The sequence below is a fragment of the Alosa alosa genome, chromosome 8, assembly GCF_017589495.1.
Source record: "Alosa alosa isolate M-15738 ecotype Scorff River chromosome 8, AALO_Geno_1.1, whole genome shotgun sequence".
Lineage (NCBI taxonomy): Eukaryota > Metazoa > Chordata > Actinopteri > Clupeiformes > Clupeidae > Alosa > Alosa alosa.
This window is the reverse complement of record NC_063196.1, coordinates 4,188,669-4,214,689: the sequence shown is the minus strand read 5'-3', so window position 1 is coordinate 4,214,689 and position 26,021 is coordinate 4,188,669. Positions and strand designations below refer to the sequence as shown.

The 26,021-nt window shown below is 49.0% G+C and overlaps 1 protein-coding gene across 1 annotated transcript in view; it reads right to left on the bottom strand.

The window, feature by feature from the left end:
- Nucleotides 1–26,021, bottom strand: part of LOC125299785 (rho guanine nucleotide exchange factor TIAM2) — a 46,231-nt gene that overhangs the window by 16,318 nt on the left and 3,892 nt on the right. Inside the window, exons 2-8 of the mRNA XM_048251227.1 lie at nucleotides 10,808–11,080; nucleotides 9,360–10,655; nucleotides 8,235–8,712; nucleotides 7,845–8,017; nucleotides 5,594–5,818; nucleotides 3,055–3,240; nucleotides 2,694–2,843 (exon numbers count right to left, since the gene is read on the bottom strand). Coding sequence (XP_048107184.1) covers nucleotides 2,694–2,843; nucleotides 3,055–3,240; nucleotides 5,594–5,818; nucleotides 7,845–8,017; nucleotides 8,235–8,712; nucleotides 9,360–10,649 — 2,502 coding nt within the window. The 5' untranslated portion in view covers nucleotides 10,650–10,655; nucleotides 10,808–11,080. The remainder of the gene's footprint in view (nucleotides 1–2,693; nucleotides 2,844–3,054; nucleotides 3,241–5,593; nucleotides 5,819–7,844; nucleotides 8,018–8,234; nucleotides 8,713–9,359; nucleotides 10,656–10,807; nucleotides 11,081–26,021) is intronic.

Genomic DNA, 26,021 nt, shown 5'->3' with positions numbered 1-26,021 from the left:
ATTTGAGGGCGCGTTTATTCCTGCTGACTGCCATTTGCTTGCTGGCTTGACGGCCACGGAGGGAGCCAGGTTTATGACTTCCCGGACACCTCTCAACATCCCTGATGAGCCTGGGAGAGGGCGGGCGCGCAGGGCCCACCACAGCTGGCCCTCCGGTGACTCACCCACCTTCAGACACAGAAACAATGCTCCATTACAAGCGGCCTGTAGGCACTGTCTGCTGGGTAGAAGGGCTCACATGGCTCACTTCCTCGCAGCCCCATTGAGTTTACCATAACTTACTGTGGAGTGCACTTGTATACTATCATACAAAGGTACAGCAGTGTTGTAGTCTATGTGTCCATGTGTTTAGATCTGACTTAAATGCCAGTGTTATGATGGAGTGGCATAGTGGCATAGAAAGATGCAGACATCACGGAGCTACTGTCCATTTTGGCATACAACATTTTGTGAACCCATGAAGGGAACGGCACGTTGTAGCCTACAACTGCATGACAAGGCCAAACGAATTCAAAAGACTGAATCATAAGCAGAAGGTGCTGAAAAGGCAGTAGCCTACAGCGACGTCGTTGACGACAATAACAGGAGTATTTAATAAATTGTTAGCCAACACGGTTTTCTGTTCTTTGATAGCCTTCTCATGACCTCAGAGCTGAGCTCGCTGATATTTGTTGAGAATAAATATGGCTAGAGAAAATGAAAACGAAGAAAACTCAACTTTGTTCCAAGCTCCTTACGTAAATGCAATGGGGAGAGGATGCTTTTGGAAAAAATAAACCATGAGAAAACGAACAACTTCACTGTTAGTATTTTGTTTGTTGCTTAAAAACGTTGTATGATGGCCTTGAAGTCTTGAGTTAGCCTACTGAATTGGCTGGTAGCCTACCATAAAGTTTGTGCATGCTCTCTCTCCAACGCAAACCAGATTTGGGGTTCTATTGCCAAGTAATTCTGGTACATAACGTTGAAACATAATCGTACATAATGTATAGGCTACACTTTGTAAACAAAAAGCAGCTGTGACAGACAGCGGCCGCATATTCTGCGTCATATCTCGCATCTTGTGAACTCTACAAGCCCCCTTCCCTCTCTCGACTACCACACAGAGATTCTGTAATGTGCGTGTATGTCGTTCACACATACATCCCTATAAGGTCAGTATAAGGTCCGCAGGTTAGCATCATATCTGAATCATCCGAAGGGTAGGACCTTTTCACAAACCTCCGCATATACTCCGGAGGTTATAACTGAAAGCGCTTGTAGTCTAGTTAGCTGTAGTGGGTATACTCTGATCAAACCCAAATGTTAATACCCATCCTTGACTAATTTAAGTGAGTATACTGAGATGGTGATGCTTTTTAAGTCCTGCGTATCACATAGATTACACCACTGCAGTAAAGGAAGAATATATTTTAGAGTCTTAATACTTTGAACTTTTTTTTTTTTTTTTTTGGTGTCTGACTTTAGCCAAGTGCCAAGTGTGAGCATGAAGGGCAGACACATAAAGACAGCTTAGAGCACATCCGTCTGTGTACATAACAACGACTGCACCCCGCAATTAGAGAGAGTGTGAGCTCTGCGATTGGCTGTGAGTGCACTGCACGAACCCAGGCTTTAGGGGCTCATCTCTCAGACAGCCCTGGAGTAGGGAGGCCAGGCGTCCAGCACGTGCCAAAAATAGAGGCCTCTTGGCCGGGCATTTATCAAGAGCGCAGACAGCCAGCACACATGCACACACTGGAGTTGCACAGCAGCGGGACAAAGAAATCCCTTACTGGACTACCTCTCAGCATTCACGTGAGATGGTTTTCCAATCACCCCCACCCATGCATGGACACACACACACATACACACACACACACAGACACACTCCGCCATCTAAATATAAAAAAACACAGCCGCTAATTCCTTGGGCGAAGAGTGAAAACACTGCACCTAATTTACAGGTCACGGCCCATGATGTGAACTGAAAGGCATTCCAGGGAGCAGCGCTTTAAAAAGCTATTTATCAAACACAGAGGCTGGGGCTCCAAACAGAGGGGCCGCACAGTAACGAAACGTGCCGCAGCATTAGGAGTCCAGAGGTCTCCTGTAAAAGACTGTTTATAATAGTGATAAAAGGGTAGAGAGAGAGAAAGAGAGAGAGAGAGAGTCTGCAAAGCCAAAGGCAGATCAGACCTAATCTGACTGGTTGAAATCAGATTTCAACCACAAACAATGCGCCTGTTGTTTTACAATTTACCCAAACATTCCAGCGATCCAACTAAAACACCACTCATGATAATCATTCGGTTATGCATTTCAGCTCATATTTTCGACTAAGTCGTTTTTCTGCACGTGCGTCCTGTCCTCTGGCCCACTGAGTAGATGGGCTGTTTTCTGCTGTCAGGTGAAATGTTTGCCTGGACCTGCGTATTTCCTGCTGCTGAAACCAGTTTCTACTGGTGACTGCTGCGTGTGTGTGCGAATGAATTCTTCTGGGCCCTTACCAGTAAAGAAGACTTCTGTTGGTGGTTAATACATGTATGTATGCATACATGTGCCTGTGTGTGTGTTCTCTGATGCTTCTCTCTCTCCATATGTGTGTGTGTGTGTGTTTGTGTGTGTGTGTGTGTGTGTGTGTGTGTGTGTGTGTGTGTGTTGTGTGTGTGTCATGTGTGTGTTAGTATGTGTGTATTCCCTGCTGTCCATACCTGTGTAGAGGTTTGTTTCTGGTCTCGGCCGTTGCGCTTGGTCAGGCTGTCCAGCCCCTTGAGCGAGGAGAAAAGGCCCCTCTTATTCCTTGTCCTGCGGGAGAGGGATCGGCTCCTCCGCCGCAACGTAGCTTCATCACGAGTGCATATCTGAATAACACACACACACACACACACACACACACACACACACACACACACACACACACATTTAGATTTAGAAACGTCTTTATTTTCATCAAATTAACGCTGATGAACCACAGGAGCCTGAAATCTTAACTAGATTGAGGGAAATATGCCTTAAAAAAGTGCCCAGTGTCTCTGGCGCGTGCATTCAGCCGGAGACGCTGGGGCTACTCACCAGGGCATGGAAGGAGGACACAGAGAAAATGCCCAGACGACTCAGCGCCATCTTGGATGGGCGACTGGCGACGGCCAGGAGGCTCTTGGGGTTGGGCAGCTCGCTGCCCTGCAGGCTGGCCAGGTAGCAGCGCATGCGGAACAGGTCCATGTTGAACTTCTCCAGGTTCTGCTCCCACTGTTGGATCTGGGGGTCAAGATACCACATTTACTTACATGTATTAATTTAGCAGACACTGTTGTCCAAAGTGACTTACATACTTCAACTATATTACAATGGCCATTCTCCATTCTAGTGTCTTAGTGACTCCATTGTGTTCTCCATACGAGTGACTTGCTCAAGGGCACAACAGTGGAAGCAGTAGAAGTACAACGGACGCTCATAAACCACAACATAGACCATTAGGCCACGAGGCAGAAAGGATCGCAATGCACCCCCTCCACCTCCCGACAAAACTATACTTTTTTGAAGGTCTGAGTGTGCTGAATATAAATCTGAATGTTAACATTAAACTTTTTTGAATGCACTAAAATGTAAAAATGTAAATGTAAATCAGGTTTCTAGGCCAAGTATACTTGCGTATACAAGGAATTTGGTCTGAATTTATCCCATCCATGAATTAGTGAACAAACAGAGCACACCGTTAACAGTACACAGTGAGGTGAAGCACACACTAACCCAGAGCGGTGAGCTGCCTTGCTACAGCGGCGCTCAGGGAGCAGTGAGAGGTTAGGTGCCTTGCTCAAGGGCACTTCAGTCGTTTCACTGTTCGGGAATTAAACCAGCAACCCTTCCAAGCCTGAAGCCTTAACCAGTAGGCCACGACTGCCCCTAGCAGTAGGGATGCACCCTAAAATGATTTGCCATTTGCAGCTATAAAAATGATCTTAGTCAATCAGAACAACCTGCCGAGAGTCATGCATTTTGAATGGTATTCTGTTCATACAGTAGATTACATTACATTACATTTGGCTGAGCTAGACGTCGTAGATGGGTAAATTCCACAAAATAGTATAACACATAGCACATTCTGACACTTGTTAGGTCCATATTCATCATGCACTGGTTTTCCTATGGGTCAGCTGACTGAGAAAACAACTCGGATCAATTTTTAATTGCAATTTCACCACTAGGCCACAGACCTAGACTGGCTGCGTGTATTCACAGGATTATCCCTCAGGCTTACGCCAGTAGGCGTGTGTGCTGGGTGCACTTTGGCTTTGAACTGGGCAGTGCTAGATATGTACTGAAGGCACAAAAATGTGTACTTAAGGAATCAACCGTGGTTCCTCTCACAGTGCATCTCTGCAGATGGTCATATAACATGAGCCGAGTTCGGCTGAACAACAACAGCTTCGTTACATCCAGCTTTAAGCATATCTGATGAAAACAAGCCTCTTGATCACTGCACTAGAGCGTACTAGAGCTGTCTTTCCATTGGGAGCACATGTGGCAACACACAAGAATGCCAATGCCTGTTAAGGCTTATTTACAAGGAGTATTGATGTCATATAAGCCTAACAATGGCTGTCTGATAAAGATCTCATAACAGCCAAGTGAAACAGTATTACATCACTGCTGTTACATAACGGGCTCTGATGGAATGAGACAGGAGGAGAGAAAACTATGTCCTCTGTTTCTCCTTTCCGACCCCTGGTCTTTCATTCCTACGGCAGATGTGAATTAGGCTGTAATGAGTGTAGCTTATGGCTTAATGCAGGCGGGTGGGGCCCCAGGCCGGGGTCCTCGCGGTCACCCTGGCGTTGGGTTACATGGACATCAAAGGACATCAAAGTGGGCCTGGAGCCCAGAAGAATGAAAGCCATCGAGGAGGAGAAGGAGAAGGGGGATCCCTGGCAATCTGGTTTGATCTTCTCCATGCACTAGCAAACCGCACTGACCTGTCCCCAGGCCAGCGTTTGACAGGAACTAGATGTTAACTACAGTGACTGGGTTTTTTCCAGTAAAGCTGGCTTTAAGTGAACAATTGTAGGAGCCTGCTGTTGATAAGCCACTGAGGTATCCCTGTTGTCAACACATCTAAGTCTTGAGGTGCCCCCTCATCTACAGTTCCAGTAAAACACTGAGCTCTTTGATGACAACCATGACTTAGGAGGGACTAATGCTGGACTCATTAGTGAGAATATGGAGAATAACATATATACTAATGGCTTAACAAAATAGCTGCGGGTTTGACAGCAATTTTGAAAATGCTGTCAAGCAGTAATTTGTCCCTATATTTAGCCATACTGTTAAAAGTGCATGTCTCGTCTCATGTTTATACCTGCCTGGGAGGGCGACATTAGCGATTAGCGGGTATAGGGCAGGGGCTGTATGCTGGGCTGCAGGTGGATGTCTTTGGGCCCAGGTGGGGGGGGGGGGGGGGGGTTTGGGAGGCGGTCTGGCTTCCATTCCCTCAAAGACATAAATCACCTAATTGACCAATTTTACTTAACCGCTAGTTTGAATGGTTTAGTCAAGGCTGGGCCCTTCATCTTGTGACGCCTACACACACACACACACACACACACACACACACCTGGCTCTCAATGGCCTTCCTGTTCTTCTGGTCACTAACGACGGACAGCTGTAGCTCAGCCATCTTCTTCATCTTGCCGTCCATGTCGATCTTCTGCAGCAGGGTTCGGGTCTGGCTGCGCAGCAGGCGCACCGTGTCCTCTCTGCCCTGCCGCTTGGCAAACAGCGACGCGCTGGCAGAGTGCATGGCTGTCACCCAGTTCTCCAGGTCCGTTTGGTTCGCAGCCTGATGGAGGGAGAGTGACAGAGAGGGGGGAGAAAACCGTAAGATAGAGATTAAGAGATTCCTTGATTTGTCCAAAATAAGGATTCATGAAAGAAGTCTTAGTCTAAGTCTGCCAGTTAGGTTTTCAGCTTTTGGGATTTGTTTTCAAGGCTAAATCTTTGACTGATTTAGCCAGGAGAGGATTTAGCAGTTTAGGTGCAACTATACCAATGTGTCACTGTCACAGTGCACATAGCAAATAGGCTTTGGTGTAGGCTGACTATATAGTAATCTACTTTTGGTAAAAGGCTCTTGTAAACATATTCTTACAGACAGTAAGGGAGTTAACTTGTTAACTTGTGTTTTAGGTTTTTTTGGGCCCCTAGTCTGATTTCATGGTGCCATTTCATTTCATCATCTTAGTCCTACATGAAACCGCACAAGTGGAATGTGTGGTTTCCTCTTGGCATACAGCTCTCGGCAGAATCAACAGTCAGCCTTGTCTACAAGAACCCTTCAAGAAGAGAACATCGACATCGGAGAACAGAGTTTCGACAGCAAAAAATGCCTATTTTCCAACAGGGCTGTGCACCAGGTGAGATCACTACAAGGGATTCAAGGCTTGTTGAGTAGCCAGGGTTTCTTGACTGGACATTAGGTTCTCTCTCTCTCTCTCTCTCTTCTCTCTCTCTCTCTCTCTCTCTCTCACACACACACACACACTCACACACACACACACACAGATGTGAAGAGCAACATAACACCCCCTGGCACACCCTGACTACACACACTCACATGCACAAACTAAGACGGTCGGAACAACATTGCAAATGTTCTCTGTTTCCATGGCAATGGTCAGCGGTGATGCCAACAATGTGATTTGTGTGCCGGTGTAAACACCGCGTAAGTGAATCAGCGGAGGCTCCAATGGCTATTTTCAGGCCCATAAAACGGTGTGAGGAGCAAGTAACAGCATGAGACAGGGCCCCTCTTCTCTTCTCCAAGACATTAAAGCTGGAGACGTCCAACGCTGTGTCCAGCCAACGAACACACAAGGCCCTCTCCCTCTCCCTGGGCCGTCCGCCTGGAGCCACACGTTTCGCCCGCCTGGCGGTGGCGGTTTCGTGACTGTGCTGAGGTCCCTGAGCTGGGAACGAGAGAAGGGCCTGCGGAAGGCCAACGCTGTCATTATCGAACACAATGGCGACAAATGAAGCCATAACGACGGCACCACTCCAGACCCCCTCCCAACACACACACACACACATGCACGCACGCACGCACGCACGCTCGCACACACACATACACACACATACGGACATACACACACACACACACCATCCCCATCCATGTGGTTGATTTGAGTGGTCAGACAGCAAACAAAGAAGCTTCTGAGCCTAAACGAGTTTAAGGAAAATAAAGATAAACACAGCCAGAGAAGATTGACCACTCAGACTGTACATCTGAAAAAACCTGCAGAGAATTTGCACGGCCCTTCTGTCTCGGACATACTGTATTCAGAACAACTCCACGTGAGGACCGCTTGAGAGTGGCCACAATGAAATGAAATGTCAAGGTCAATCACAGGAAAGGACAGGCCATGCCATTTTACTATACAAAGATCTGAACCGCCGTGGCCTATAGTAATAAGACACACAATCTCAATCAAAACACCATCGCGTGCTCTGCCTCGTTACAACACGTGCCACATCCGTGGGCGCATACCTAGCCTGAGCGCTCTGAGGGACAGTGCCCATCCCAAGGCATCGGTGAGCCAGCCCCGGAAATATTTGGGAAAAAGCTTTGGGGCTGTTGTGTTCATTCAGGGCGCAGTTCACCACACCCTCCCTCCCAATCCGCTAAAACATCGACGCACGAGCCAAGAATGCAGTTAGCAGCGAACCTCGGCCTTTCCCTACCGTCACTTCTGATTACTCGTTAAGATGCCTTCATGAGTCACTGAACGTTGTCAACAACGGTAGTATTGACGGCTGGGAACCATGTAAGGGTGGCACGACAGCACCGAGGCGGAGACTAACAAACAAACCTGGAAGAGGTAGACATCTCCATAGGCGTTGCTCAGGCAGAAAACGTTCTCCTTCTTAGGATGTTCGGGAACGGCCTGGACGACGCTGTCCTCTGCGAGCAGAGCGTAGCATGGGGAGAGGTCCTGCTCAGAGGAGGTCTTCCCGTAAGTCTCATAGAAGAGCAACATACAACCTGAAGGAAAGGAGGACAGGAGTGTGAGAGGATTTTTAGTGCATGTCCAACTCAAGAGTCTGCATATGCTCCATCTAATAATGTCATGTTTATCTCTCAACAAACGCTTTTTGAGTTTAAGTTGAAGTAAAAAGTACACATTTAATTACAATACTTTACAAGGTGTTATAGATACATTTCAGGTGATTGCTAACATGTTGGTCCCACATCGCTGTACCTTTGAGGGTGACCCAGTATTGCCTCCACTTGCGTCTGGTCACCAGCTCCAGCTTGCGGTCCTTGTGCAGGGTGATGAGAGGCTTGAAGGACAGCCAGCCGGCTCTCCTCACCACCCCCTGTTCCTTCTCAAACATCAGGTCCAGCTGCTCCAGCGAGCCCAGGGAGCTGCTGCTGCTCTCCCCCTGCTCAGCCTCCCCCTGCTCCCCCTCACCCTCCGACGTCTCGGCCCCCATCCCTCCACCTCCGCCGCCTCCTGTCTCCAGCTCCTGCATGAAGTTCTCATAGATGTTCTGCCTCAGTGCGTTGCTCTGGGCGTGCTGCTGCTGGCTGTGATGGAGGCCCAGGGACGAGCCGAAGCAGGGGCCAGGGAGGGGCTGCAGGGCCACACTGAGGCCCCAGTACGAGGCGCTGGTCTGGGGGTCCGTCGTCAGGCCGTTGGGCCTGAAAGCGTCCGTGGGCTCGTTGGAGCTGGGGTCCTTTAGGGGTGAAAGGGGGAGAGAGAGAGCGAGACATGACGGTGGGTTATAAAGACTGGAGCTGCCTTTCACATGTGACTGTTTAACATTAACACTGTGTGGCTAAGGGGAGGTCAGATGTTGTCAACAGACTGTTAACGACACACAGGAAGTGTTTCTCCAACAGCCCAAGCAAGCTGCTGTGGAAGCACAAACACCTGGAGTCAAACACCTGGAGGCACCTTGTGAAAACGCCTACTCCACTAACCGGTCCTGTTCCTGCCCTCCATACCATTCTGGGTCACACAGTAGTTTCTGCTTCACACAAACATTCATCATAAGCACCCAGTGTGCTTTGTACAACTTGCCCTTCCTTTGCTACTATGAACATGAAGCTTGCATGCTTTACATAATATGATGTATTATGTCAGCAGATTCTCATCATTGCTTTCTTTTTTAAGTAAAAGTATGCATATAGGTACGCTTCATCACATAATGTACCTCAAAACATGCCTTCAGCGGTATAAGGGTAACAGGATGTGCTGATGCTCATGGGCCATGACGGCTTAACATGCGATAACCTGTTTTGAATCGACCCTCATGTAGTGCAATCCTCCTGCAGCTGCAGGCCCCCTCTAACCCAAACCTTCCCAGAAGCCCCCTCTCACCTGCAGCCTCCTCTTCTTTCTGCTCAGGCTCCCCGTCCAATCACTGAGCCTCCTGATGCGGCTCTTCAGCGAGTCCTTCCTGGCGTTGGTCCCTGCGGTGACACTTGGCGCGGCCTTGCGGCACGGGAGCGTGAGCGAGGAATACTGCGTCCCGGCGGGGTCCGGACACTCGCGCTGTGTGCCAGCCGAGTCCAGCGCGGAGGCGATGGACGCCCTGTGGTGGGCCAGAGGCCCCTCCTGGAACTGCGGTGGCAGCGTGGACGCCGGCAGGGGGAAGGGGTTGGTCAGGCTCGGCGTGCTGCGGTGCGCCGAGAGGGACACGGGCGCCGATACCATCCGCTCCAGCTCACGGTGGTCGGCCTGCAGCGCCACCAGCGAGTCCCCGATGCCGCTGTCCTCCGTGCGGCCGGACGAGCAGGTGTTGTAGCCGTTGCTGAGGAGGTAGCCGCGGCTGCCATACTGGTGGACGTGGAGGCGCGGGTCGAAGCCGCCGAAGCCGCCGCTGGCATTCGAGGAGCACGTGGTGTCATGGCGGCCGCTGCTGCCGCTGTCGTTGTGGCGGGTGGAGGTGGACGAGAAGGTGGCGTAGCCGCTGCTGCTGGTGTTGTCGGCCGCCGGGTTGCCGCCGCCCGGGTGGAAGACGTTGTCGCTCAGCTCGCCGCCGGCGCCCCAGGGCGAGTCGTACCAGGAGCCCTCCGAGCTCAGCGAGCTGCCGTTGCTGGTGCGCAGGCCGACGTGGCTCTGGGCACTGGCCCGGGGCGCCGCCGTCGCGTCTTTCGCCACCTCCTCCTCTTCCTCATCCGCCTCCTCTTCCTCCTGCTGGACGCGAGTCTTGCTGAACTCCACCCGCAGGCTCCCGTCCTGGCTGAACAGCACCTTGGGGCTGCTCCTGCTCGCCAGCGGATCCAGCGCCCCCTCCGTCCTTTCCTCGGACGTCTGGACCGCGCTCCCCTCCCCACCTCCCAGCTGGCCGTACGCGGAGTAGCCTCCGTCCCAGCCGCCCCTCCCGCACCTCAGTGGAGACGAGGGCCGCTGGGGCTCACCGGCGCCCCCTTTGGTGCCCTTGCTCACGTAGTCATAGTGGCGCGACAGGTAGGGCTGGCTGCTCTTGTGAGGGGACAGGACACTGCGGCCCGTGCCGCGGCTCTTGTAGCCGTTGGCCACCTCGGTGCCCCTCCACCAGCTGTGCGGGGAGAGGACCTGCTCTTTGGAGCCGTGCAGCTTCATGGAGCACGGCCTGGGCTTCCCCGGCAGGATAAAGCTGCTGTACTGGCTGTCTGTGTTTCCCATTCTGATCTGAGTCAAAGAGAGGAAAGCACAACAGGAGGAGAGAGACATAAACAACACATCGCATCTAAAGAGTAAAACAAGTCCAAGTCAATGAAGCCAAGTCAAACACAGAAGAAATTTTACATTAAAACAAAAAAGTGAAGTGAAATCAAACTCACTTATTTTTCTCTATTGCCAGCGACAACTCCTGTGTTCAGGATGAGTGTAATCCGTGCATATTCCTCTGTGTCCTTAAGTAGGCCCTCCTGTAGTGTCTCTCCGTCTGTGCTGTGCTGAGAGCTGCTTCTCTCGGGACCGTTCTCTTCAGCACTGAGCTCTTAACTCTTCAGTGGCTCCCCGTGCTCTCTCCCTCTCCCTCTCTCTCTCTTTTTTTCTCTCTCTCTCTCTTACTTGCTCGCTCACACACAGCTGTTGCGCTTTCCGTCGCTCATCTGAGGGGAACACAGAGAAGGGGGAGGAGCATGTGTTAGTAACATAGCTAGCCTTGTGTGTATGTGTGTGTGTGTGTGTGTGTGGTGGTCAGAACCCCTTTCACAACCCCCGAGCCCCAAAAGAACCCCATGAAACAGCCTCCCATCCCAAATCTAAACACCCCTGAACAGTCTCCCTGCGCCCCTCACATTCCATGACGTACGGCTCCACGCTCTCCACAAGAGCACGCTTCATTCTCCCCCAATGTTTATTTTATCTCGCTGAGATCCCGAGCCATATTATGTTATACACACTACTCTCAACTATTCAAGTAAAAAATGGTAATTGGACACCGTAAAACTATCCAATTAAGAGGACATTCGTGTGCTGTGTTGGCATGATTTCTCGGTCACCCTTTTTTGAGGGGTTTCATTAGTGCTATAGTGCTACTGGGGAAAGGGTAGTTTCATTCTTTGCATTTCTGTGCTGGTTTAATTAGTTTTCACTATGTTTGCCTGAGTGTCTCATGCCTACAAAACCTCCCCTAACCCCCCCCATCCTCTTATGAGGGGAGAGCGTATCCTGAGAGAGACAGCTGGGGTCAGAGGTCACGCTGGACCTTAGCAAACCTCTGTTCCGCTAGCTAAGCAGAGAAACGCCCATCCTGCTGCTTGTGTGGATGTGTATGTCTGGGTCTGTGTAGTGGTGGGTGTCCATTTACACACAATGCCCAGTGAGTAGCCAACTACCCCCCACTACTCTACACACATCCCTGCCCCCATCACCCCCCCCCCCCCTTCCTCATCAGAGCCGGCAGATGCGCACGACAGGCTCCTTAGCTGCTGACGTCTCAGGCTGGCGCTCCCATTCACACAAACACACAGCCACTGTTTTTACCTCTTCCAGGGTGACTATTTGGCCTTGTGAATCAATAACAAGGACAGCAGCAAACAAAACAACAACAGCAACCGCCAAAACAAAAAAGCATGGGAAGCGCATGGCTGAGTCATTGGAGTGAATATCACTGTGGACTAGATGAGGCCAGCAGTGTTCATGAATAATAAGAGCTAATAGGCAGCCGATGGGCTCAGTCCCGCAGTATGAAGTGGCCTTGAAGAAGGCGGGAGGGGGATTTGTGACCTTTTGTGCGCCCTTAAAAATCAGACAAGATGATCTGAATGGCGGCCCCCTCAACTAGCGTTCCTTTTGTGTGGCTGTGTGTGTGCGTGCCTGCAGTCTCTGCAGTCTGTGTGTGTGTGTGTGTGTGTCATTGTGAGTGTGTGTTTGAGGGTGTGTGCATCTCCTATCGACCATCTGCTCCCCTGCATAGGGATCACCCATAACCCCTTCCCCGACCCCCTGCATTCTTCCACCATACAAAAAGAGCACACATATCCACTGCATGCCACATTGTAGCGGAATGCGGGGACCCTCGTGCCGGGTCACAATCGGCTGATGGGTTCTGGACACTTGTGCGAGAGTGATTGTGAGAATCGCAGCGCTGCATGTGGAGGAATGCCCATCTGGCCCTCGATGTGACATCCCCATCAGAACGCGTTTGGAAAAGCCGAGCGCTTCTGTTTGCCGAAAAAAAAAGTCTGACTAAAAGAAACCCACTCGCTCGAGGATAGAAAACCACAAACGTCGAGCCTTTTCCCCTGCCAAATTTTGGATTCACCATTGATTCAGTTTCATCCCGGCTCACAGCTTTCCGTGATGAAATTACAATAGATCACTGAAGCAATTAGATGCTCATTTCTTCCACAACATCTAGAGCAAGGCAGAAAGCTCTGTGAGGAAGAAGACAAGACAAGACAAGTGGGGCGGAAGCTGCACAGATCAGAACAGGAAGACCCTCCAGCGCACTGTTAACACAGCTAAGAGGATCATTGGAGCACCACTCCCCTCCCTGCAGGACATTTACACCACCCGCCTCACCCACAAAGCACTAATGATTGTCAAGGATACAACCCACCCTGCACACAAACTGTTCAGCCTCCTGCCCTCTGGAAGCGGTACAGGAGCCTCCGCTCAAGCACCACCAGACTGGCAAGTAGCTTCATCCACCAAGCAATCAGGATGCTGAACACTCTACCCACTCTCCCATCACTGACAGCCCCCCCACCCACCAGCCAGCCAGGAACCTAGGAAACTAGGATCCTGTCTACCCCCCCCCTCCCCAACACACCCCTGTGGAACTGCACTGTGACTGGCAAAGCCCTAACGTGTTGCTGCTTCACATCAAGCCTGATATACTTGAAATTACTGCATACTGCATATCAATGTAAATATACAGGTCACACAAGCACAAGTTTAAACTTCATGTAACTGTTAAGACTATATAAATATACAACACAACTACCTCTATTTTTTTTATATATATATGTCCTATATTTCTATTTTGATACATACATGTTCTATATTTCAGTCTTGCACTTTAATTTAATGTTTATTGTCTATGGCTATGTCTATAGTATGTCTATGTCTGTATTTAAAGCATGTCTATGTCTGCATGGGAAAGTAAGAAACGAAATTTCAATTCTTTGTATGACCAGTGCATGTAAAGAAATTGACAATAAAAGCCGACTTGACTTGACTTGACTTGACTTGACAAGGGCTTTATCAGAACGGCTTTCACTGCTCCTCCAGTTTTATCAAAATGATGGATGGGAACTGAGGGAATAGTTGCAAGATGAGAGTGGGGTACACACACTATAAATAGAGTAGCTTGGAAAATGGAAAATCCACAAATGAGTTCAACATCCATGGCCAGGAAGAGCAGGAGAGCTAGGAGGAGTGTTTCTCTGGGGCCGGAGCACAGGAAGAGAAGGAAAAGACTAATGATGAGCAGGAGGAAACAGAGCCTTTCACTCCTCCCCGTGGACTACAAATCTGTTTTACTTTTCACACATAAGTACAAATGCTTCCAAACACACATACACACACACACACACACATACACACACACACACACTGGAATAAGCACTTTCAATCCCCGACCCACTTTTTGAGGACTAACACACCACTGTGACACATAAACACATATATATACACACACACACACATTTGCGTGACACCCACTAGACAGCGTAATTACTCCTGCCAGGCCTGCACAACTAGTCTCCGCGTCAAAAAGAAAAACATAATGTATGTATTTTTCTTGAGAGCAACACCGCGTCTGGAGCCAGCGGTGGGTTTCCTCTGGGTGGAAGACAGGGAGGAGCCCAGGAGGAAAAGAAAGAGAGATGAAGAGGAGGGGAGGAGGGGTGGAAGGGAGAAGGGGGAGGGTGGAGAGAAGCACTACGAGGTCCGTTCGGTCCCGGTGCAGTGGCTGCAGAAATGGCAGCAGGCCCCCCCTGAGACCTGGGAGCTGCTTGCTATGACTGGGCCTCTTGTTTAACCAGGAATACCACGGCAACCGCACCACGGCACCCCAGGCCACTTAACACGCCAGTGAGTGCACACACTCACTACAAACAGACCGAGGACTGAGATAGAGAAAGGGAGAGAGAGAGGGAAAGAGAGGGAGAGATAGAGAGAGTGAGAGAGAGAGTGGGGGGGTAGAGGAACCTGGTGGGATAGTGAGAGTGATGGAAGAAGAGAGAGGAGAAACAGATACACAGAAATGTTGTAGACACAAGGACAAAAGTGATGAAGAGCAACAGGGAAACAGATTAAAGACAAGAAACAAAGAGACAAAGACAACAATGCACAGAGAACTACTATTACAACCATGAAAAGACATGAAGACAACCACAGAGGTCAGACTCAGAGTGGGAGAATGAGTAACAGAACCCAAGAAAAGGGAAAGTACAAAAGACACACACAGTGACAGACAAAGAGAGAGAGAGAGAAAGTGTAGAATAGTTTAGGGTGAATGAAAGTCTGGACAGGATGACAACAGAGAACCAGGAGGAGAGCGTTCCACTTGAGTGGTTCTGGCCCATTACCTGTCTCCTCTCCTCTCCTGCAGGTCCCCCCTCACACACAGACACGGCCTTCATGGAGCGTCTGCGCCCAGCCAAAACATGACCGCAGCCTAGCGCCCTGATCACCTGACACCTGGCAGAGGGGGCCATTGTTCCTCCATTTTGTTTACTTCCTCACAACAGCTCGTGCCATTCAAAGGCAGCCGAGGACATTATCACGCATGATTAAGAACAAAGGGTCATTCAGAAAAAAACTTTCATAGAGACTTTGAGAGAACAAAGGTGATTTCTCAAGCTTTCACCTGGGTGGAGGATTAAAGAGTTGCTGGTGCCAAAAAGTCTACTAAAAACAATAAAGAAAGGAAGTTTTTCAGAAACTGACACTTCCTGCAAAGAAATAAGTATCAGCATGTATCAGCAGTAAATAATAAAAACACTCTTTAACACTACTGCGCCTATGAGCACATGGGCAGTGGGTCAGCAGGTAGAGGAGTCACTGGGCAACCAAGTCCAGCTTCTCCTGACCCTGTCAAAGTTGCCTTGAGCAGGAAACTGAACCCCAAACTGCTCCGATGTGCAGGTTGGCACCTTGCATGGCAGCCGCATGGGTGAATATGAGGCATGAAATTGTAACTATTAGTGCTTGAATGAGTAGAAAGGCACTATATAAATGCAGGCCAATTACCATCATAAACCTCAACACCACAATCTACTAGTAAATGAATAAGTCTTTATAATTTTCCATACATTATACCACAGGCTAGCTGTAAAATGCAGCGAGTAAGCAGTGGCCTAATGCCAGAGGCTGGGGCTATTAATTACACCTCTAAACATATCGAGGGACACGCTCACAGGAAGCGAGCCTTGTGCGTCAGACAACAATCACCAGCGGAAAACACTCGGCTTCCTCCGGCCTCTAAGGTGGGTAAGCTTTTCCTCACAGGATACACAGAGCTGCTAATATTGGAGCGGGTGTGTGTAAGAGAAAGAAAGAAAGAGAAAGAGAAAGAGAGAGAGAGAAAAAAAGAGAGAAAGGAGAAAAATAGAGGCATGTGTGTATGTTTCCATGTGAATTTGAATACGTGTTTAGAGTGAGAGAGATGTTATAAGCATGTTTATTAATAGTCTGTATGAGTTGTGGATGGATTGTTGAATGCGAGTTAAGAGTGTATACAAATTCATACACAAGGCAACACAATGTGCTTTTCATAATGCACATAATGCAAGTGTTTGTGTGTGTCTCTGTGTGTGTGTGTCTGTGTGTGTGTGTGTGTGTGTGTGTGTGTGTGTGTGTGTGTGTGTGTGTGTGTTTGCAGAGAAGGGTCTGATGGTGGGAGCTGAGTTGGCTGCTCCATAAGTGGGTGAGTCGGGCAGAGAGCAGCGAGTGAGACTCTTCCCATGGGAAAGTGGTCCCCCGGAGCCAGAGCGCAGCCCTGATAAGGGCGCTGGATGGAGACGCCTGGTGCCAGCGGAGGGGGGAGAGAGAGAGAGAGGCTGCCCTCACTGCAGCGGAAGCCCAAGATGAAGGGACTGGGTCCTGGGAGGGAGAGAGGGAGCGAGGGCCTGTTTCCTGCCTGGGTGAGAGAAGGGCCCGTTGTGTTCTCTCTGCGGGTAGACGGGTGGGCGTGGGGCTTTGGCCAGGCGGGGCCCCGTGTTGCATTTGGTGTGGCTCTCCAGCTGCTTCCTCCCCTGGACGCCTTCAAGGACCGTTCTAGAACAGCGGTCGCAGTCAAGGCTAGACCTGGGCCCTTCATGTCTGTTATTCAGCCGTAATTCACCTACATCTGAGATGGTTATACGGGCAGGTGTTACAAACGACTTGCCGTTTCCACAGTTTATGTGAAGCATTTCCAGAGCTGGTGTCCAACTGCTCCTCAACCTGCCATTTGTGTACATTTCCAGCCACAGCCTTTGTGTTGCCCCAGCACATCCCTCAGGCCAGTATTTGTATTTCCTCTCCCCTCTCAACGACAGAAATGAGCAGATGACACTCTGTCAACAAACCAGACACGTTAGCCCATCTTTCTTTTCACATAGGAGGGCCAACCGGAGGTCAGAATGTGTAATAACTGTTGCTCCACACGAGTAATCCTCCGCTCCCTCCACCTTAATCCTTTTCTCCTGCTTGGCCAAAATGTCAACTCGGTGCCACTGCGTGTATGGTTTATTGAATTAGCTTGTTGCCGTTAGCATGTGACTGTTCTTATTCTTCTGGCCACATGAGACTAAAGCCTCCCTGATCCATCTGTGTTGGAGGTTAATGGTTGACAGGGTGGAGGCCGGGTGTTGGGAATGCATTACGCCCCACCTAATCTACTAGTCTCACGACAAATCAAATCACTTGTGATATGACAAGGGAAGGAGACGCGCCATTAGCTTCAGACATGTCCAAACAGCTGTGGATATTCACACATCTTTTTGAATGAAGGTGTAATTGGGAAGGCTTTACTCAGAACTCAGAAGTGGCAAGCTCAACTGGCAAACATCTTTCCTTATCAACCACAACAAAAAAGCGGCCTTTCCCCCATGTGTGAGGATGCTTCCCACTCCAGCCCTTTTCAGCCCAAGGGTGTTTGGCAATGAAGAATAAGTAATACCAGGCAGCAGTGAGGGGAGGGGCACCGGAGCAGGAGGTTGGGGATCCCCCACACCCCCCACTCTCTCCCCACACACACATATACACTCCTCCCCTCCTCACACATTCTTTTATTTGGGGCCTTTGTCATGTGGGGGACAGGCACACAAAAGCAGGGAGAGTGGCTGGCGCGGGCCGTGCTATTCAGTCTCCAGATGCCACCCTTGCCTGGTCCGAGTGCCCCCATCCCGCCACCCCCACCTCCCCGACCCCCACCCCGGCCCGGAGATTATCCATCACTGCCAGCCCAGATTAGAGATGCCAGCCGCCACTTAGCCTCTTAACGGACTGGGCACGACACATAGTGAGGTGAAGTGAGGGGAGAGACGGAGGAGGAAGGGGGGGATGATGTGGTGGCTAGATATAGAATAGCTGCCTACACAAACATTGCGTAGTTTCCCTATTTAGACAAAACATAGCCCTGATGACCAGGAAACGATCAAACACTGTGGAGGGAAAGGCAAAGACAGCTATGAATAGAGGGAGAGACAAATCAGGAGAGAAGGAGAGGGCCACACATGGTTAATGACACTGATGATGCCTTCTGAAAAATGGAGGGATGAAGAGAAAAAAAAGATGTGTGTGAAGACAAAGAGAGATGGATATAGAGCAACAGTGACGCTGATGATGATGGCTTGTCTGTTATTTCCTTGAGTAAAAAGCCACCATATGTTGCCAATGCAATTTACCTTGGCAGGATCTATGGGTTCAGTAATGTATATGAATGAGCTCCAGATTGGCTCCATTCACACCCAGTCCCCCAGTCACAGACACAGCTCAGTCAGGGCCCGGTCAGGGCCTCTGCTGTTTGGACAGGGCTCCAGCACCTGGCCAGAGCTCACGGCTAAGGCCGCTGCTGTCCCTCCACAGTAATGAGCAGGATACTGTGGTCAAGGCTAAGCTTAAGTAAACATAGGCTATACCACAGGCGAAACCCACACACAAGCACCTAAATATACAAGGACGGGCACACACACACGGGCGCAGTCGAAAACAAACACGCGGCTGTTTTTTTGTGTGCATGCGCACACATCCACACTGTCAGATGTATGCAAACACTAACATGCAAGTGCAAATGTGCAGGAAAACCACCGGATCCGAATCGCAAGCTCATGTTAGTCTTCAAAACAAAATTATTAGAAGGGATCCACTGTTGATATTTACTTACTTACTTTTTACTAAAAGCTCTCGTTGAGAAAATAAAGAATTAGCTGACTGCTTCAAAATTGGACCCACTCTCAATTTAGCTTTTAAGCCAATCCACCTTCATTTAAAGATGCTCTAAGCAATGTTGGGTAACGTCACTTCTGTTGACATTCAAACAAAATAGAGAGCTAGATTTGTTATGTTTCCAGGCTGGACCAGATTGTTTTTTTTACTGTTTTTGGAGCCTAAATTTTCCACAGAGACCATCTTTTTTACAATGTATTCAGGGGACAGGCAGCTAGCGGATGTGTAAGGAAATGTTTGCTGTACTGTATGTGACAAAAAATGTTTTAGCTCAGAACTGTGTAACCCTTAAAGAAAAAGAATTTAGAGGCTTTTTCCAGGGGACTTGGCCATATTAAGAAACCCGGTACTCAACCACATCCCCTAATTGTGTTCCCGTGTTGTATTTTCTCTGTTGGCACTGGACTGCTTTTATCGCTGGGCCCAGACCTGTGGAAATGATCTTGATGTGAGACAGCAGAGGGCCGGCGCTCTGTTCTTCGTGTCCGATCAGCTATGAAGCCAGCGGCCCGCTCCTCTGATACCTTCTGGAGACAAAGGCCCAGCCGGCTGGCCCACGGCCAGGGCCTGTGCACACAAAGTGGTCAGATTCTGCTGACTGGCTCCTTCAGCCCAAAGCCCATAGGTAAACCTGACCAAATCCCTCGCCTTTCAGCGCAACCCTGTTTTTCACGCCCCGTTCCTCTCTGTATACTGTACCCCCGGTCTCTTTGTTCACCCCCCCCCCGTCTCAATCTCTGCCCCCCTGCCCTGCCACCCCTGTTTTTCTCCTTCATAAAAATATTCATGCTTTATACCCTGACTCACTGTCTCTCTATCTCTGCTTCGCCTCTCTTTGACGCCACCTGTCGCCATCGTTAAATCTGGCCACTATCCCCTACAGTTCACTTTGACGCCACCTGTCGCCATCTTTAAATCTGGCCACTATCCCCTACAGTTCACTTTGACGCCACCTGTCGCCATCGTTAAATCTGGCCACTATCCCCTACAGTTCACTGTCCACATCTTTCCCTTTCGTTCTCGGCGGTCCTTTCTCTAACTCTGAGGCAGGATGCGGTCACTTCCTTTCACCGGGTCGGACTCTTGGAGCCCTTTTCCTGTACAGCGACCACTAGCCAATGGTAGACAATCCGCTCGGGCTCAAGGTCAGCGGAGGTCGGCCTGCCCCTTCCGAGTGTCCTCACAATGCTGTCGTCATGTGTGCGTCTGGGGTCACGCTAGCCAGTGAACCCTCACAGTTTTAAACAGCTCCACTAACGGAACATTCCATCCCAGAGAAAACTCGCAGCGTGATTGGATGTGGCTCTTCACGGACACACCCTCCTGCCCAAGCAGCCCACTGTGTGTAATTTGCCACATTGTATTCACTGCCAATGTTTTTATGGACCTTCTATGTGTTGTTTACGAAATCTTGAAGTCTCGCTTATTTGACTGCAGCAGAAGGCTACAGCTTCAGCTGTGAGGAACATATAAACACTACCACTACCCCCAAAAAATGTCAAACCTTCTTCAGTGGTTACATAACACAGGCTGCAAAACCATGGCCAGCTACATTCTGTACAGAACTGATCTCACTACCGGGAATTCAGGAGTGGCTTGCTCCCTCACATGCTCATGTGGTACACGTACATACGAATGGAAATAGCAACATACATAGGCATACACATCAAAATGATGTGCTATCTAGCACGCATACAGACACACAAACACACACACACACACACACACACACACACACACACACACACACACACACACACACATACACACACACACACATACATACACAAACATATACACACACACACACACACACACACACACACTCACATACACCTCCACACGCACATGGCACACTCTTACATAAAACTTGGGAGAGGCCCTGGAATATCTGGACAGAGTGAAAAACAATACTGTTAAAACACCAGGGAGCTTCCCGCCTCCGCGTCACGTGAGGGAGGAAGTGCTCTCCCATGCCATGCTGCACTGGAGTGTCCACACGTGTGTGCCTGAGCAGAGTCGCCGTGACAACTGAGCAAACCACGGGCAAAACCCAACATTCTGGGATGAGTCCTCACAGCTATGAGGAGATTTCTGGGTGGGCCGTGGACGGCTGTTTATGACTAAGGCCCTGGAAAAGGAGAGAATGGCATCATACACTCTTGATGTTTATAAAATTGCTTGAAGGAAACAGACGTGTTTTTAACGAGGCTCATTTAGCCTGTAAGATTTGGAACTGATCAACTGCGACAGTAAGGAACGACCACTAGAGAAAGAGTCGAAAAATATCGAAATCGAAAATCGAAAAATATAAAAACATATACACACACACACACACACAAACATACATTACAGTAAGAGAAAGTCATCAAAAAATATAAACATATACACACACACACACACACATTAGATAGTAAGAGAAAGAGTCATCAAAAAATAACTACATACACACACACACACACAAAAACACAATAGACAGTAAGAAACTAGCATTAGAGAAAGAGTCATCACAAAGTATAAACACATTAGACCGTAAGGAACGAGCACTAGACTGAGTCATCAAAAAATATAAACACACGTCCGTACACAAACACACACAACAGAGAGCCCAACCTGTGTAAACGAAAGAGTTCTTTTAATCACACATCCAGTGAAATGTAGGGAAACATTTAAAGCCGGTGAACCCACAACTTCCACATAAACTGTGGGATGAATTATGGGTCACACTCAGACACCGTTGAGCCACTGTGGGAAAATAGAGACCTGTGTTCTCTGCACGTAAAGTCCTTAATCTCCTCTGAGATTCGAGGGACTGCCTGCCTGCCTGTTCATAATGTGAGCCACTGGGCTAAGTGCAGCTCAAATGAAAGTGAGGGCGGAAAAGAGACAGAGAAAAGTCTATCTCTATCTCTCTCCCTCACTCACTCACACACACACAGAGAAAGAGAGACAGACATGAACAAATTCCACATAATGCTCTCCTTAAACAGTGGAAGACTGCTTATGCAATGTGCCTTGGGGACCAGAGGAGGAGCGACAGCTGAACTTGAGCGTTCACTCCAGTACATCTGTGGAGTATAAGTATGTACTGCATATTTGGACAGAGTGTGTGTGGATGCATGGGTGCTTGGGTATATAATCCTGTGCAGTCCATATACTGTGTATGTATACATATGGGTCTCTGTGTGCATATGTCTGGGCGTGCAGAAGTGTGTGTGTGTGTGTGTGTGTGTGTTGTGTGTGTGTGTGTGTGTGCATATGTCTGGGCGTGCAGAAGTGTGTGTGTGTGTGTGTGTGTGTGTTGTGTGTGTGTGTGTGTGTGTGCATATGTCTGGGCGTGCAGAAGTGTGTGTGTGTGTGTGTGTGTGTGTGTGTGTGTGTGTGTGAGTGTTGTTGTTGTGTGTGTGTGTTGTTGTGTGTGTGTGTGTGTGTGTGTGTGTGTGTGTGTATTGTTGTGTGTGTGTGTTGTTGTGTGTGTGTGTGTGTGTGTGTGTGTGTGTGTGTGTGTGTGTGCATATGTGCATATGCCACGGGTGTGCACGTGTACATGTACAAAAACAGCACATGTCTATACACACTCACCATGTATAGAGTTACCCTGCGTGTCACAGGTACTGTCTCTTTCTCACCACAACCTCTGTGCACGTCTGCAGCATGGACAGCCTAAGTGCCTGGATAAGTGATTGTTGTGTTGAGAGAGAAGGATGGCTTATCTGTTCTGGGAACAGGCACGGCAGGAGTGGGAACACAGAGCAATACTGAGCGACTGTAATCAAATCCAGCTGTGGTGGCTTGGCCAGTCACAAGGAGCCCCAGTGCCGAGCGAAGGGGGGATGCCTGGGAAAATCCGAATGATGTCAGACGGATGTTATTTTCAAAAGCACTAGTGTTTCGGGGGGAGAGCCAGAGTGCTCCTCAAAAATAACGACTCCTGGAAAGAACAAACGAGCATCGTCTTTAAACACACAACACTTCGCAAAATGTATCTAAAACCGTGAGACCGAGGAGATTCACAACCCCTTCACAAGAAACTGGGTCTAGTTCAGATCAGGTCACAGGGGAACTCACCCAGAAAAACAACCCCAGAAGTAGGAGCGGTTTATTTTAGCCAAGCTAGATTGGTCAGACGATGCCTTTAGGCCCCACTGTCTATGCCAATATGGGCCTATTGGGGCAATAAGTATGTACAAAATGAATGTACCCCAAATATAATGCAAATGGTTTTGAAAGCCACTGTTGGCTGAAGTTTAACGGTTAATGTATGATGCCCCTCAATCATCTTGAGGCCAAAAGCTCTCTGCTATCATTGTGTTGAGGGAGATTAGTCTCCTCGGCAGTGACACGAGCCCCAGACGTCTCCAGGGGAAGACACGCTGGCGCGATGGCTTTTCAGCGGGCCGTTATTATCCAGCAGTGGGCGGCTGCATTGATAGCATCAAATTCGCTGTGAAACGGCACAAACTGGCCTAATGAGAGCCACGAGTTCAGTTTCCAGTGAGGTTGGGGCTACCACCACTACACCGCTACACCACTGCACCACCCCCCCTCCCTCCTCCCATCCACCCACTCCATCCCCCCATACCCCCTCTTTTTCCATCACTCCTCTGGCCCCGGAGCCCCTTCATTCAACCCCCTGTCTCCAGCGAAGCCACGCCAACCAGAAACAGCAGACTGAAGGATGCTGAAAAAAAAAACCCAGCTGTGGGCATGCAGTCGTCCTCATTATCATGCCCTATACGACTACTAAGCCCTGCCATTTCCTGGAAATAATGTATATGTGCAGAGGAGTCGGCAGACTGGAGTGACTATTAAGGAGACTGTTTATTAAATGTGATTTAGAGAGCGGGGTTGGACGGGGGACTGATGACGGGACCCTCTAGGCACTCGGCTGGTGGGTGACGGGTGGCGGGATCTTTAGTGCAGTGAAAGCAAAACGTTATAAATCACTGGCAAGGCATGAAAAACGAGGTGCCAACAAAATGTTGCCGTGAGGGGCTCCATTTAGTTTGACTCCTTTGACTAAGTTCTAAGAAAGCAGCGATTCGTCACATTTACAATACAGTGGGCACTAAGTTAGTGCTCCTACATGACTTTGGCCACATCTACAACTTTGTCAGGCCTGTCAGTTCTACATTTGCCTTTCAACATACGTTTAGCAGAAATGGAGCATGTTTCCTCAAGAGCAAAGTTGGACCTGCTGCATTGGATTGAGGTCTTATCTCAGAACAGACAGGATCCCTCTCTGCTGATCAAGCTCTGAGTCTGTGCATTAGAAACTCTCTGATACTCAATGACCTTAGTGAAACAGGTGCATTCAAATTCGGCAAACGTTTGTGGTGAACATGTTTCTTCTAAAACAGTTACATTTGAACAATGTGGTGTTACCATTCCATTATAAGGGTAATTGCATTATTACCTTTGTCAACCCCACGTCCAGCTCCACTGGATGTTCAGAGAACTACCCCCTCAGACTGTTTGTGAGTGTTTGCAAACGTTCGGCAAAAACTGAAGGCAAACAGAAACGTGTTTGCAAACGTTCACCTATATTAGCGAATTTGAACGCACCTAGGTCTTTTCTCATGTCTGCAAAATGTTCAAAGTCACATCTGATGAGAGGTAACAGGAAGAGGCTACAGCAGGAGGAGGAGGAGGCTACAGCAGCTCACTCAACCTGGAGTGGCAGCCTTGTGAGAAAACTCACTTTGTGATACAGCTCATCTAGACATCTAATTTGTTCTTGATTTCAACATTCATCAGAGGTATTCCCTCTGCAGACATCAACATGTGACAGGCTATGCTGATGATAGGAACAGTGACATTTTCAATGGTGATGCCAGAACGAATTGAGTTGATTAGTCTGGACTAATATGAGATGATGGCATCCTGTCTGCCTGCTTGCCTCCTTGTCGAGTCCAGGAGTGAAGGTCTCCTTTGTTGCATTACAAGGTTTTGCCGGACCCAAAACAACCGGCCTAATGTTGTGTGTAAGCCAGCTTAGCGCAAAACAACAAAAGCTAGGGCCAGCAAAAGCCTATCGCATTCCTCCATCTTGAAAAAAAAGTGCCCACTCTCATGAGAAAATGGGGGTTAATTAGGTAGAAAATCCACCGCAAATTCCACACGGCAGCGGTTCAGACAGCTGAGAACAGAGAGGGCCTTCTTCTGCACCCGGGTCCACAAAGACATCAAGGCCCCTGGTTTAAAGGACGGGGTAAGTGAGGAACAAAGCTGGGGCCCAGGACTGTGATGACTACAGCTGGAAAAATGAGCCCAGGAGACACATCACAGCTCCTGGTGCCAGGTCTAGTCTTTCATCTCTCTCTCTCTCTCTCTCTCTGTCTGTCTGTCTGTCTGTCTCTCTCTCTCTCTCTCTCTCTCTGTGTCTCTTTCTCTCTCTCTCTCTCTCTCTGTCTGTCTCTCTCTCTCTCTCTGTGTCTGTCTCTCTCTCTCTCTCTCTCTCTGTCTGTCTCTCTCTCTCTCTCTGTCTGTCTCTCTCTCTCTCTCTCTCTCTCTCTGTCTGTCTCTCTCTCTCTCTCTCTCTCTCTCTCTCTCTCTCTCTCTCTCTCTCTCAGTGCCAGGTCTCCTTTTTGCTCAGTCTTTCTTTTCCTTTCCCCCAAAACTTCTCCCCCTTTCTCTGTCTGCCGGTCTGCCTCTCTCTCTCTTCTGCTGCCTCTGTGTTCCTCCTATTTCTCTTGCAGTGCCATCTCTGTGCTTAGAGTCTCGCTAGATAAACTGGGAAAACAAATGGGAAAAGTGAACACATCAAAGCTCTTCCATGGATCAGTCTTGGATGGGCAGTAACGGGCCAAGCACTCTGTATATCATCTTTCAACCACAAAGACAGAAATGAAAATTATTCTCATTTACCAGAAGCAACAGCAACACTGGGGAAAAACCCTCTGACGGCTACCACTGCTCTCTACGAATCTTCCAAGACTGACTCAGCAAACAATTACAGCATGATACTAGTGTCTCAACTCCAAAGACACGATCAAAGATCCAGGATAACAAATATTTATCCACTTTAACCAAAACAATTTACATTTTAATCGAGACAGATAGCCTACACATCACAATGCTCCCGTAAGACTCTATTTTTGAATGATTTTGTTCCTTGTGATTGCCACTGGAGCTTACATGTAATGGTACAGTCAGCGAGTGCAGAGG